At 39.7% G+C, this 13,658-nt stretch overlaps 1 protein-coding gene across 2 annotated transcripts in view; it reads right to left on the reverse strand.

Moving 5' to 3' along the window:
- Nucleotides 1-5,127, reverse strand: part of LOC116687642 (serine/threonine-protein kinase 35) — a 17,616-nt gene extending 12,489 nt beyond the window's left edge. For both annotated transcript variants that reach the window (XM_032513185.1, XM_032513186.1), the window contains exons 1-2: nucleotides 4,479-5,127; nucleotides 2,325-3,063 (exon numbers count right to left, since the gene is read on the reverse strand). In XM_032513185.1, the coding sequence (XP_032369076.1) occupies nucleotides 2,348-3,063; nucleotides 4,479-4,965 (1,203 nt within the window). In that variant the 5' untranslated portion in view covers nucleotides 4,966-5,127 and the 3' untranslated portion in view covers nucleotides 2,325-2,347. The remainder of the gene's footprint in view (nucleotides 1-2,324; nucleotides 3,064-4,478) is intronic.
- Nucleotides 5,128-13,658: the final 8,531 nt, after the last annotated feature.

Below are 13,658 nucleotides of genomic sequence, written 5' to 3' on the forward strand. Positions count from 1 at the left end.
TGTACTCAAGTAGATTTTTCAGATATGTTTATTTAACTTTACTATTTATTTTTTGGCAACTTTTTACTTTTACTCCTTACATTTTAACACGAATATCTGTACTTTCTACTCCCTACATTTTACAAAATTGGCTCGTTACTTGGTTTTGTACTAAAGGTTGTCTATCAGGTGTGATTGTGAGTGCATGTCGGAGAATAGCGCGGACACGCGCCTCACACCGCGAGCGGGCGCGCACGGCACACGGGGAAAAAAGTGAGAGAAAAGAAAAAGAGACTAGCTGTCCGGAGGATAATCTGCTGAGATTGTGTGTGCACGTCCTTGAGAACTGTATGTTGTATAACTTACAATATGTTGTCAGTTCATTTTGTTGGTCTATAGTTCTGGCAAAGTTAAAGTTAGCTAGTGATTTTTTGTTTGTGTTCTTCACCTGTTACCTAGGTTACACCTGACTGTTGATTTGTAATGGCGATTGCTGAACGCCTTGGCTCACGTTTGTATTTTGGGTGCATTATTTACATGCTACAGTAGTTACACTGCATTAAGATAATGTAATTAATAGTAGGTTTATTGTTATTATTTACTAACATATATGATTCCTATGCATTGTGTATGGTAGCCTTTACAATGTTATTTATTTCTTTGCAGAACCACACACACACACAAACACACACATACAGCCATGACAGAACTACCCATGCCCGTGTTTGTACTGTTGCTTGATTGTAATATCAGAGAGAAGTTGTCTCCGTCCCTGTTTTAACAGACACAACTGGGGCAAAATTGTAAACTAGAATCAGCTTTTAATACCGTCCTATTCTAGTCCTCACTAACACGTTTCAAATACTTTGCCTGGAGTTTCCGTTATTTTTTGCGTCGTCAATACCAAATTTAATCCAATTGGATGGTAATATACAGACTTCTCACAAAATCACAATTTAATTCATATCTTGCTACTCAGTCAGAATCTTATTAACCTGGAGTCTCTGTCACAATAAACAGGCTATATGTTTTAGGCCTATTGGCATTTAAAATGTAGGCAACATTGTAACATGTGTCTGGTCCAGGTAGCTTTGTCATTGGCAAGGCTACTTTTACTTTTATAGTAAGTAAATTTCCAAGCCTCTACTTTGTTACTTTTACTTGAGAAAAGAAGTTAAATCAGTACTTCTACTTTTACCAGAGTATTTTTTAACACAATTATCTATACTTATACTTAATACGGAAAGTGAGCACTTTTGCCATCTCTGCCTACAACCAATCAGAGCAGTGAATGTGACCTACAACCAATCAGAGCAAAGAAACGGGATAGTGCTTGGTAGGGGCGTGCAAAAAAAAAATCAAAATCAATTCATAGAACTCAAAAAATCTATTTATTTTTTTTAAATTAAAAAAAATATTTATACGTGTGTGTGTGTATATACGCATACGGTATATATATATATATATATATATTTTTTTCACACACACACACACACACACACACACACACACACACACACACACACACACACACACACACACACACACACACACACACACACACACACACACACACACACACACAAACACACACAAACACACGAAGGGCTCAGATGTATCTGCCACAGCAAATGAAACAGCTGTTCAATTCAGCAGGTTACATACAAATAGTATTTCCACGTTAAATAAGAGGTTTAGTAATTCACAACCGAGGCAGATAGCCCATTAACTGGTTCAAATAGGTCATAGGGTGATTATTATAAGGGCTGATATTAGATTGTGAACAATTAAAATGTTTCCATGATCTGTCTTTACAGAGAAATTGTTTTATGTTGATGATGGTCTGACTGATGGTCATCCATCCGATTGAACCGCATCGCGGTAAATCAATTGTTGTACATTAAAATGTAGCGTAGGCCACATATCTACATACATATTCAATTGTCTCTTAAGGGACAGACTGCCTATGGATCAGTGAACAGCAAGTCGCCGGCAATCCGCTAGCTATCAAGGCATTCTCTGCTCAAGACGCCTTCAAACTTGCTCTGGTCCACGCTCTCACACAGTGGTAAATATTTTTTGCTGAAAAACACTGAAATGCTGAATTTTATATTATACAAACAAAATAAAGAAAATTGGGTGGAAACATTTATATTTTCCATACTCTCATTTTCCCCCCCATACTTATTCAAACTTATGACTAAAATCAAATTCCATACCTTTCAATATTGTGTAGCAACATTGTAAAAATAAAAACAGGATTAGATTGTGGATCGTGATCCTGCCTGAAAAAAATCGTGACATATTTTTGCAAGGTGACGATATGAAGATGAAGGCATAAGTACCTGTGAAACAGTGAGGTTGAGGGTCATGTGGCACACATAACCTGGTCCACTCTGGCCTGCAGCTCAAAAGCATCGGGCCGGTCCTGAGGGTTGACGGCGAGCATGTCCTGCAGCAACTTCCTCACTCCATCGGACATACACGACCTGCGTTTCTGTGGGATGTTCAGTACCATCTTTGGATTCTCTAGCAGTGCCTCGCCCACCGGCACAATGTCAACTCCTTGTCTCACATAAGACCCCAGCAGCTCCCGCTTAGACTCAGCATCAATGAAAGTAATTCTCTCCAACATGGCCCAGATAATGATGCCTAAGGCAAATATGTCAGCTTTGGCTGTGTAGTGACCCTCCCACACCTCAGGAGCCATATAGAAGTCTGAGCCACACGCCGATGACAACCAAAACTTGTTGACATTGACGTTTTTGTTCTTGTCGTCGCCTTCTTTACGCTCGGAGTGTCCTAAACCAGCGCACACTTTGCTCAGGCCAAAGTCAGCCACCTTGAGAATTGGAGCCCCTGACTTCTCTGAGATGAGGATGTTGTCAGGTTTGAGGTCTCTGTGGACAATGTTGTTTTCGTGCAGGAACGCAACAGCGCTGGTCAGCTGCAGCATAAAGCTGTTGTTGGTTTGTGGGTCGGACCGCCTTGACAGGATAAACTGGTTGAGGTCGCCGCCTTCACAGAACTCCATGATAAACCAGAGGTAACAAGACTCCTCTGGAGGACCAAGCACTCTCTCACCTGCAACGGATACACACCGGTTATTCACACAGTGATGCAATGTCACTACTTCAAACAGCTACATGTGCCAAGACAAAAGATCTATTTTGCTTTAAAAAATAATATATTGCACCATGGGCTACAAATATGGTTTATAATTATTTTGTGTTTATTTAATGCAACACATTGTGTGTGAATAACTGTTACCAGAGCTGGGCAGTGTATCGATATCGTGATGCGAGTCTAGATATTGTCTTAATTTTGGATATCGTAATGTGGCATTAGTGGTGTCTTTTCCTGGTTTTAAAAGATACATTACAGTAAATTGATGTAATTTCTGTTCTTACCAGACTGCTGTAACTGTTCTATTACTTGCCTTTACCCACTTAGTCATATCCACCTTACTGATGATTATTTAATCTCATTGTGTAAATATTTTGTGAAAGCACCAATAGTCAACACTACAATATCGTTGCGGTATCGATATTGAGGTTTTTGATTTTCTCCATATCGGCCAGACCTAATTGTTTGATATGATTTCAGGCTGAAATCATTGTTTTTTTCCCAACAGCCAGTGAATGTGCACTCACTAACTGTCTGACGGTAAGCAATTCCACTCCAAACTCCTCGAATGTGCCCTGCCTTTCTTTATCAGGGTGTTTCTTGAAAAGATTATGTGTGGGTGGTATTTATCTGAATTGAAACACGGTGAGACATTGTGGAACCATTACACAGCATCTCTAACATGCTTTGGCATGCATTTTTGATGTTGTTAGAGGAGAAAATTCATTTTTAATGACGCCAAAAGTGGTGTATCCATCATAAATAGACTGTCTACTATTTGTGATGCTAAAACCCCCTCTACAAGTCCTTGATTGAGATGCATATTTCAAATAGAGGTAAACCGATCAAGTGCCATAACTATAAAAGGAGGTATAACTGCACACAGCTGGTTTAGAGTGATGGTCATTCTGCATTTGTCTTACCATACTGTGATTTATCATAGAAACCGCACAGGAAACCAGCACCGCACAGTAAGGCAGGATTAAAAGGAAACACTTTGTTGACGTGGTGGGTTTGGTTTAAGTTAAATGACTATCAAAGGAATGTGTAGAACACCCCTAAGAATTCTGCCAACACAGCAGACTTCATTTTAGTGAGTGTGCCTCGGGAGCTCCTTCACAAAATCTACCCTTCCCCCAGCGAGCCTGTGTCATGGCGACAAAAACAATGCTACCTCCTGCTTGGAATAAGTAGTCAGAACTGCATTAAACATATCTTCTTTTTAACGTTGAATACATCGGATGACCACCAACGTTCATAGCTACACCACTGCAACTAGTTTCTGAAGTGTTGCTTTTTATTAGGCATCAATCTCAACGAAAATGCATCTCTTAACATAACGTTACACAGCTAACGTTGAAGAGCCACACCACCTTTTAGCGAAGTCTCCACCAGACGCAGGTACTGTTTGGACCTTTTGTTCCCATGACTCATTTTCTGAGCCATACCGTTCCTCTGTAGCACACACTCTTCCAGTTGCACCACATTTTGATGCCGTTTTTCCAGACTTGCCAGCGCCCAGAACTCCTGCAAGGCGAGCTCTACGTTTTCCGGCGCGTCGCATCGCAGTTTCTTCACGGCAACTTTCGCACCGGTCCTCCGGGCCACCGCTTCGTACACCACGCCGTATGTGCCCCTTCCCACCTCCCGCAGGAGGCTGTAGCGGGGCGCCATGACCCTTCGCTCCAGACTGTCCTCCTTGAAAAGACCAATGTCCTCCTCCATGTCATTGCCGTCTTCCGCGTTTCCAACGCTCAGACACCGCAGCACACTGGACTCGTCAGCTCGTGCTACAGCTTGTTTGTAGGCTCGCGCGCTCCTCGTGCGTCTCCGCCAGTCGTCCCCACCGACGGTGTCCATACGTATTCACGATTCAGACAATACATAGAAAAACGTCCACATGTTGTCAACAACTGCAGTGTCCATGGGACCGCTCGCTGTCCTTTCTTTGAACAGAAAACAACAAAGGCAGGCTAAAGAAGGGAGGAGAATCAACGGGAAGATGAGTGAACTGGCTCCACTACATATCAGCATTTCCGGTCAATACCTTCTAAATAAAACCACTCACCGTTGTTCTTTAGATAAGGCAGACCAGACGCTGCAATGGCGTATCGCTGCCCTCTGCTGTTTGTTGCAACCAATCTTTAACATTGATATATTTAATCCCACTGGAGGAGAAAGTGCATTTTAGATCCTTCACTTAATTAAAAGTAGCCTACTATAACCACTCTGTAAAATTCTCTGTTACAAGTAAAAGTCCCGCATTGGAAAAAGTTACTTAAGTAAAAGTATGTATCAGGAAAATGTAGGCCTACTTAAAGTATTAAAAGTAAAAGTACTCAATGCAGAAAAATCCTCACATTTTAGAAACTGGAAATGATGAATGATTTCTGCTGTAGGCTACTTGTAGGCTTATGCATTGTTGAGTAGTTTAATTTAAAATAAAACATTTTATAAACTACATGTGTTTTGTTTGCACAAATCTTGCTGTAATTAGTAAAGTAACAAGTAACTTAAGCTCTCACATTAATGAAGTGGCGTAAAAAGTAATATTTCTTTCTAAAATGTAGCGGAGGAGAAGCAGGAAGTGGCATAAAAAGAAAAGACTCAAAGTACAAGTTCCTATAATTTGTACACTTGAGTGAATGCACTTAGTTACATACCACCACTGTCCAATACTGCAGTCCAATACAGCTGACCCATCAGTTCCTTCATCTTAGTCCAGTCATCCAAGATTAGATTGAGAAAAAACTGTTTCTTTAGCTGCTCCCAGGTCTCTGAAAAGCTTTTACTCCATAGAACATATTCTTACACCGCATGAGGATGTGTTTTACTGTCTCGGAGGTCTTTGTACCTCCACATTCACAGCTTCCGTCCAGGTGTTTCCCAGTCAGAGCCGGCCTACTCCAAAACCCACAAGGCCCGAGCCGCAACCAAGTTACGATGACATACTTCTTTCTTTTGCAGGCAAAATTGCTTTTTGTTTCATCCACTGTTTCCTGTATCTCAAATGAACTCATTTGGTTCTTTTCTTTCTCCCATGTTTTCTGCCACATTTCTTTAACTGTCTTGTAATGATTGAACTCCACTCTGTAGGGCAATAGTCTCGCTTCCAGATAGCCCCATCAAGGGGGATAGCACAACATTTTGGGCCCTGTAGAAAAGCATCCACAGCAATTCATTCTAGGATCTTTTTGGGCCCTGATACTCAGTCCCCTTTTCCCCCCTAGTCCGACGCCCCTAGCCCCATCGTCTGCAAAAAATAGAAGTCCTTGTTCTTTTCCCACTCTGCTAAATATTCCATGAAACTAAAATGTTAATTAAGGACAGTCACACATTGGGTGGTTGTGCTCTCCACGTTCCTCAGATAACTCGCTTCAAACCCAGACTTGAATTGACCCATTGCATTAAAAGCTCTTAATCCTTAATTCTTCCTCTAATCCCAGCATCATAACCAATCCTTCCATAACATGTCAGATGCTTTTTTTTTAAATGTCAAGAAAGACCGCAACTACTGCTTCTTTATTTTCTGTCGCTGTTTCTAATGTCAATGTCTAACTTTAAGAGAGTTGACCATAGTGGATTGTCCTTGCCCAAACCCACTTCTACTTTCCAGCAACTGCACTGGTCTGTCTGTAATAATCTGCTCCATTATTTTACAAAGTACTGATATCAGGGCTATAGGTCTTTAGGGTAAACTGGTTCTTTCAAGTTTGAAAATTGGGACTATTACAGAATGGTTCCAATCTTTAGGAAGAGGCCCTATCCCGCACACATAATTGATTAGGGCTAGCATTTCCTCTGACAACTGTCTCCCAGCCTGCTTAAATAATTAATATCCCAATCAATCTCTACATTGTATCACCACATAACATTATGCATAACTAACAGAAGACAATTGGATGTTATGGATGTTTTAGGTCCTAACTTAGTACAAAAGTATTTTCAACAGTTTTTCGTCGCTTCTCTTACTACCCGTCTATCTTAAGTCTCTTTTATTCAATAAAATACATTTAATTCTCTAATGGGGGCCTTCACATTTTTATATGCCCTTTTTTTGACTCAGAACTCAAACTGCACACTCCTCATCCCACCATGGGACCATTGGACCTTTTTCTTGGGATTTGACAAAGATGCTTAGCTTGTGAGTCATTCCTTTTATCTATTCAGTGTATATTTTATAGTCAATTTACTAAGAAAAATCCCTTAATTGCATACCTTATACTTTTCAGGTAAATTGTCATATTAAGGTAAAATATTTGGCCCCTGATAAAACGCTTTTACATATTTAACAAATTCTATCTAGTAGATTGTAAATGTATAGTCTGGAGGGCCAGCAAAGGACAAACAATCACATAGATGAGTTGTTTTAGGTTACTTACCAATGAGAACAATAATAACATCTGCTGTTAATTATACAGTCCTAAAACAGTTTTACAAATAATTTTTATTCTGTCATAAATTAGAAGAAATAAACAAACTACCCTTTCCACCGTACATGTACATCCGTCTGCCGTGGTTAAGGACACTTTATGGGACTGACATAAAAAATATGATCGTCAAGCTATTAATGTTTCACATATTTATGGAAGCCCATAGCGGACTTAATTAAAATAATAATATAAAACTCAAAACGGAAATGTTATTTCACGATAGCATTATAGTTTTTCACAGACGTAGTATCTTATTTGAGTAAAAATGAAAATGCAATTTTCAAACAATTTGAAAATACGAATGAAAGTACCATTTTATATTTACTTTTTAAAGACTTAAACTACTTTACAGTGGACAATATTCAAATGAAATAAGCAAAACAGCGTCTTCCGTCTTTTATCATCTCTTTGCTGTAGGTTTAAGCACATTTCCTGCGACATGTTGGAAACATGAATCATCACTTTATCACAAATGCTCCAAGTTCACAACAAAATACCAAACATATTTCTCTTGTAAAATATGATTTATTTGCAGAGAAAATATTTGTGTTTATTCATCCTTTATTTCCACTAATAAGAAAAATATATAATATTTGCTTGAAGTGTTTCATATTTAAAATACATTTCTTATTGTTAGGACAAATTCTATGGGTTGGTTTTTATTTCAAGGTTATTTCAGTTCTCATGAGTGAAAATTCAAAACAAACATGGCAAATACATTAAGGTTAATACATAATATAATTAATATGGGTTGAACATTTTACCCTGAAATAAAATCAATTGTGTTTGTTGGAAACTGTGTTCCCCAGAAAAAACACTCTTCGACGTTGTTTGTTCAAACAGCGAAATACAACCTATATTTAGGTTTTTAGTTGCCGTCGTAATTGTAACAGCAGCAAAGCAGGAAAGTAAGGTGTCAAAATATAAGATCACTAAATTTCTGCAATAAAAGTGGATGGGACTGACTGTGGAGGCTATCCTATCAGCCTTGGTATGGATGGCATGGTGTTCTCAACGCGTGGCAAAAATGATCTTAAGTCCAAGCATTGGTTGTCTTTGGGTGGTGTTCCCGTTTATTATAAAAGTAGAAAAAGGGTCACTTCACATAAAACAGTACTTCACCTAGTGCTAATTAATAAAATGTTGCGGCGTGTTCACGACTACGGTAAGAACCGTGTGTTCCCCGCCATCCACACCTTTTCTCATTAATTACAGCACCTGTAAATATACCTTATTCCCAGTGACGTACCACACCCAATGCAATACTCCCCCAAGTGGCTAAAATAAATAACTAAATTAACCTAACTAAAAAGGTGGATAGAAATGGCTCCTACACTGACTAACACAAGACTTTCACCTGGGAGCGATAGGTTTGAGTCCTGTATGAAACAAGAGTCACATTCAGCATCACATGCGTATCCTTTAGAAAGTAAAATTATGTCTCTTAAGTATCTAATAAAATGTGTTGACAAATTTTGTGGAATGGAGTATACTTTATTGGGACAGATAGGCCTACTTGTTCCACATATACAATGTTTTATTTAATCTAAAAGGAACTATACCTTAAACTAGCACAAGCTTGTCTTAAAACTTTACTGTGCAACTTTTTGATATAAATGAACGTCCGTAACATTCAAGCCAGTTGCTACAAAACTAATTAAGAATATCAGCTCCACACAACTCTCTCTGTATTTCTCAGTACAGCTATGTTTACATAAGGTGTCGTCCGGAGACTTTCCTGCAGAAACTCAAATGAAGATAATGACCTCTTCTGAAGAGTCCATCATGTTTTTTTTAATCTTCTGTGTCCTCCTTCGCTACTAGCAACTGTGTGAAGAAAGGGTGGGGGCACGTAGGTTTGTATCATGTGGACATGCCAAAAGTTTTGTTGTCATTATTTAGAATTCCTCATGGGGGCGACAGAAACTACGCACTACCTGTCACTGTTTTATTAAAGCGCCCATATTATGCTTATTTTCTGGTTCATAATTGTATTTTGAGGTTGTACCAGATTAGGTTTACATGGTTTCATTTTTAAAAAACACCAAATTTTTGTTGTACTGCACATTGCTGAAGATTCGGTTTTCACCCTGTGTGTTTAGGTCTCTGTTTTAGCAACAGAGTGAGACATCTCACTTCTCTACTATCTTTGTTGTGCAGTAGCTAGGTAAGATCACATCAGCTAGATAACTCTTTCTCCAGCTTTGGTCAGTACAAGGCAGCTGGGATACTTCTAAACGAGGGGCACTTGTGGGATACCTGCAGAACAGGGACATGGAAGTAGTTATTTTGGAGATTATGATGAACAAGTGTGTGTTGTAGCTGTGTTTTGCCATTGAGCAAGAGCTATCATGCTAGTGATAGCATGCGCTACGGTTAGCCAACTTGTCTCAGCTCTTGACGTAGAAAGCCGTGCAGACTTTGAACAGCTCATTGTATCTCAAAACAGCATTGGTAGTTTTTTTCAAGTTTGTATGTGTCTGCAAGAACCAAAGACACAAAATTAAGATTTTTTCATAATATGGTCACTTTAATTGTAGTGCTCAAAACTGGACTGTCCCAGAACAGGGACAGTTCTTTGGCATAGCTTGCAATTGGGTAAAGCCAGTAGTCGCAGCATTGTGAGAAGTCCATAAGAGCTCCGGACAGAGCGACAATAGCTCTGCTAAATATTCTTGAGAAGAAATTTGTTTTGGTGGAACATTTGGACTCTGCAAAAAAAAAAAACGCCACATACAGTAACACAACAACATGAGCTATTTAAATTGTGTATTGGCGTGTGTACTTTGTCCACAGCAATCCCACCAATCAGTCCCAAAAGGTTCCAGTTACATAGTAAATGTCCTAAATATTGTCTTTGTAAATCTTTACAATCATGTAAGAGAACCAAGCAGGACTGCCTTGTTGCACATTCAAACTTTTAAGTGTGTAACTTGCTAATTTGTAGGTTGTTGTTTCCTAAAGCGACCAGAATTTGAGAACGGCAACACACTGAGAGCAGAAGGTGAGGGACATCCGCATCCGCCAGTTGTGAGGCAATTATTCTGGAAATGTACTGTTGCTGAGCTAGACTAGTGACAGCATGCCATATAAGGTCTGGCTAGTCCACACAGCATTCCAGGATTGGAGAAAAAGGTGCTCTGGTTTATTGGCATTTCTTAAAACCAATCACAATCGGCATGGGCGGCGCTAAGCTCCGCACGCACTGAGTCACTCCAAAACAGCCTCTGGAAGGAACATGTTTTAGTGGAACGTTGTATGTTCTGTAAGTCTGTGTTTTTCTCCCTAGTCTTGTTTTACTTTCTGTCTTGTGTTTTTCCACCTTGCGTGATATTCTGCCTCACCCTGATTTGTTTTACCTGTTCCCCAGGCTTGCTTAGCATCTTGGCTACGGGTTCTTTGTTCTTGTCCCGGCCTGCCCCTTTGCCTGCTTCTCCAGGTGATGACGTTTTTCAACCTGGAGGAGAACCCGCAACTTTTGTGACATTGTCCCAGTATTTTGCTATGTGTGCTGGACGGACTGAGGAGGCCAAAGCAGCCAGCCTTCGAGCTAGAGGAAAGGAGTCCAGTGCATTTGCTGCTGGCTCCCCTGGGCTCCTGTCTGTTGGAGTTTAGCATTGCCCGTGATGATTCTGATTGGTTTAAAGAAATGCCATTAAACCAGAGCATGTTTTCTTCCCATCCCCAAATACTATGTGGAGTAGCCAGACCCTCCTTTAGCTCGCTTTGGAGGAGGGTCTGGCAAAGCGAGACTAGGGTTGAAGAGACCTTCCAAACCACAAGCTGTATGTGTTTGAGTGTGTCCTGAGTGTGTAGGTATGCACATGGAAGATCATCCAGATAGAAATTATATTATTCACATTATATATATACAGTGCCTTGCGAAAGTATTCGGCCCCCTTGAACTTTTCAACCTTTTGACACATTTCAGGCTTCAAACAAAGATATAAATTTTTTATTTTTTGTGAAGAATCACCAACGAGTGGGACACAATTGTGAAGTGGAACGAAATCTATTGGATATTTTAAACTTTTTTAGCAAATAAAAAACTGAAAAGTGGTATGTGCAAAATTATTTGGCCCCCTTGTGTTAATACTTTGTAGAGCCACCTTTTGCTGCGATTACAGCTGCAAGTCGCTTGGGGTATGTCTCTATCAGTTTTGCACATCGAGAGACTGAAATTCTTGCCCATTCTTCCTTGTAAAACAGCTCGAGCTCAGTGAGATTGGATGGAGAGCGTTTGTGAACAGCAGTTTTCAGTTCTTTCCACAGATTCTCGATTGGATTCAGGTCCGAGCTTTGACTTGGCATTCTAACACTGGAGACGTTATTTGTGAACCATCTTTGTAGATTTTGCTGTATGTTTGGGACAATTGTCTTGTTGGAAGAAAATCTCCGTCCCAGTTACAGGTCTTTTGCAGACTCCAACAGGTTTTCATCCAGAATGGTCCTGTATTGGCTGCATCCATCTCCCCTCAATTTGAACCATCTTCCTGTCCCGCTGAAGAAAAGCAGGCCCAAACCATGATGCTGCCACCACCATGTTTGACAGTGGGGATGGTGTGTTGGGTGATGAGCTGTGTTGCTTTTACGCCAAACATATCGTTTTGCATTGTGGCCAAAAAGTTTGATTTTGGTTTCATCCGACCAGAGCACCTTCTTCCACGTTTCGTGTGTCTCCAGGTGGGCTTGTGGCAAACTTTAGACGACATGTTATGGATATCTTTAAGAAATGGCTTTCTCTTGCCACTCCCATGAAGGCCAGATTTGTGCGGTCTATGACTGATTGTTGTCCTATGGACAGACTCTCCCACCTCAGCTGTAGTTCTCTGCAGTTCATCCAGAGTGATCATGGGCCTCTTGGGGCATCTCTGATCAGTCTTTCCTTGTCTGAGCTGAAAGTTACAGGGACGCCAGGTCTGGTAGATTTGCAGTGGTCTGATACTCCTTCATTTCAAAATGATCGCTTGCACAGTGCTCCTTGGATGTTTAAGCTTGGGAAATCTTTTTGTATCCAAATCCGGCTTTAAACTTCTCACAACAGTATAGGGACCTGCCTGGTGTGTTCCTTGGTCTTCATGATGTGTCTGCGCTTTCAAACGACACTGAGACTATCACAGAGCAGGTGCATTTATACAGAGACTTGATCACACACGGTGGATTCTATTATCACCATCAGTCATTAGGACAACATTGGATCATTCAGAGATCCTCGCTGAACTTGGACTGAGTTTGCTGCACTGAAAGGGACGAATAATTTTGCACGCACCACTTTTCAGTTTTTATTTGCTAAAAAAGTTTAAATATCCAATAGATTTTGTTCTACTTCACAATTGTGTCCCACTTGTTGATGATTCACAAAAAAAATTTTTAGATCTTTATGTTTGAAGCCTGAAATGTGTCAAAAGGTTGAAAAGTTCAAGAGGGCCGAATCTTTCGCAAGGCACTGGATGATACTGGTTAAAACTGATATTTTAAAATGCATATTTTGAAGCAGTCATCACAGCACACTAAATATTTGACATAAAAGGATCTGTGGGGGTTGAATGGAGATACATTAATATTCATGTTACATTGAATAATAATAATTTAATATTATAATTGATATGAAGAAACATAAAACACAAAGAATGCATACTCAAATCATGAAACAGCTTCAGTGGATTAGATTCACTTCCATGAGTTGGGGGAATTGTAAAGACATTAAGAGTGACTTTTGAAGACAAACTAGCTTTAATATCAATATACACAAATCTTTTCTGAAACAAATGCTGAAATCGCATAAATTCCGTTTAACAAAAGTAAACAAACACTGACCAAATTAAAGAGAAACTTTTAAAACTAACATAAGCATTGTTCCTTTGCCTTTGGATTGTGTCGACGAGCTCAAACATGGCTCCGAATCCATTGATGTGTTTTCTTTGTCACATCTATTTATCTTTATCATTCAGACTTCATGTTGTAAAGTTTTTCTGTTCTTTTCACAAACAAATAATGAACGACTCTTACCAAATGGTCTACACATGGTTGACAGCAGAGCAGAAAAATAAAAGATATAAAAAAAAAGTGACTACCCAACCAAAGAGTCTGTTTAGCTCAATAAACGGCCTAAGATACCGA

Source organism: Etheostoma spectabile, chromosome 4 (assembly GCF_008692095.1).
Source record: "Etheostoma spectabile isolate EspeVRDwgs_2016 chromosome 4, UIUC_Espe_1.0, whole genome shotgun sequence".
In the NCBI taxonomy this organism is placed as follows: domain Eukaryota; kingdom Metazoa; phylum Chordata; class Actinopteri; order Perciformes; family Percidae; genus Etheostoma; species Etheostoma spectabile.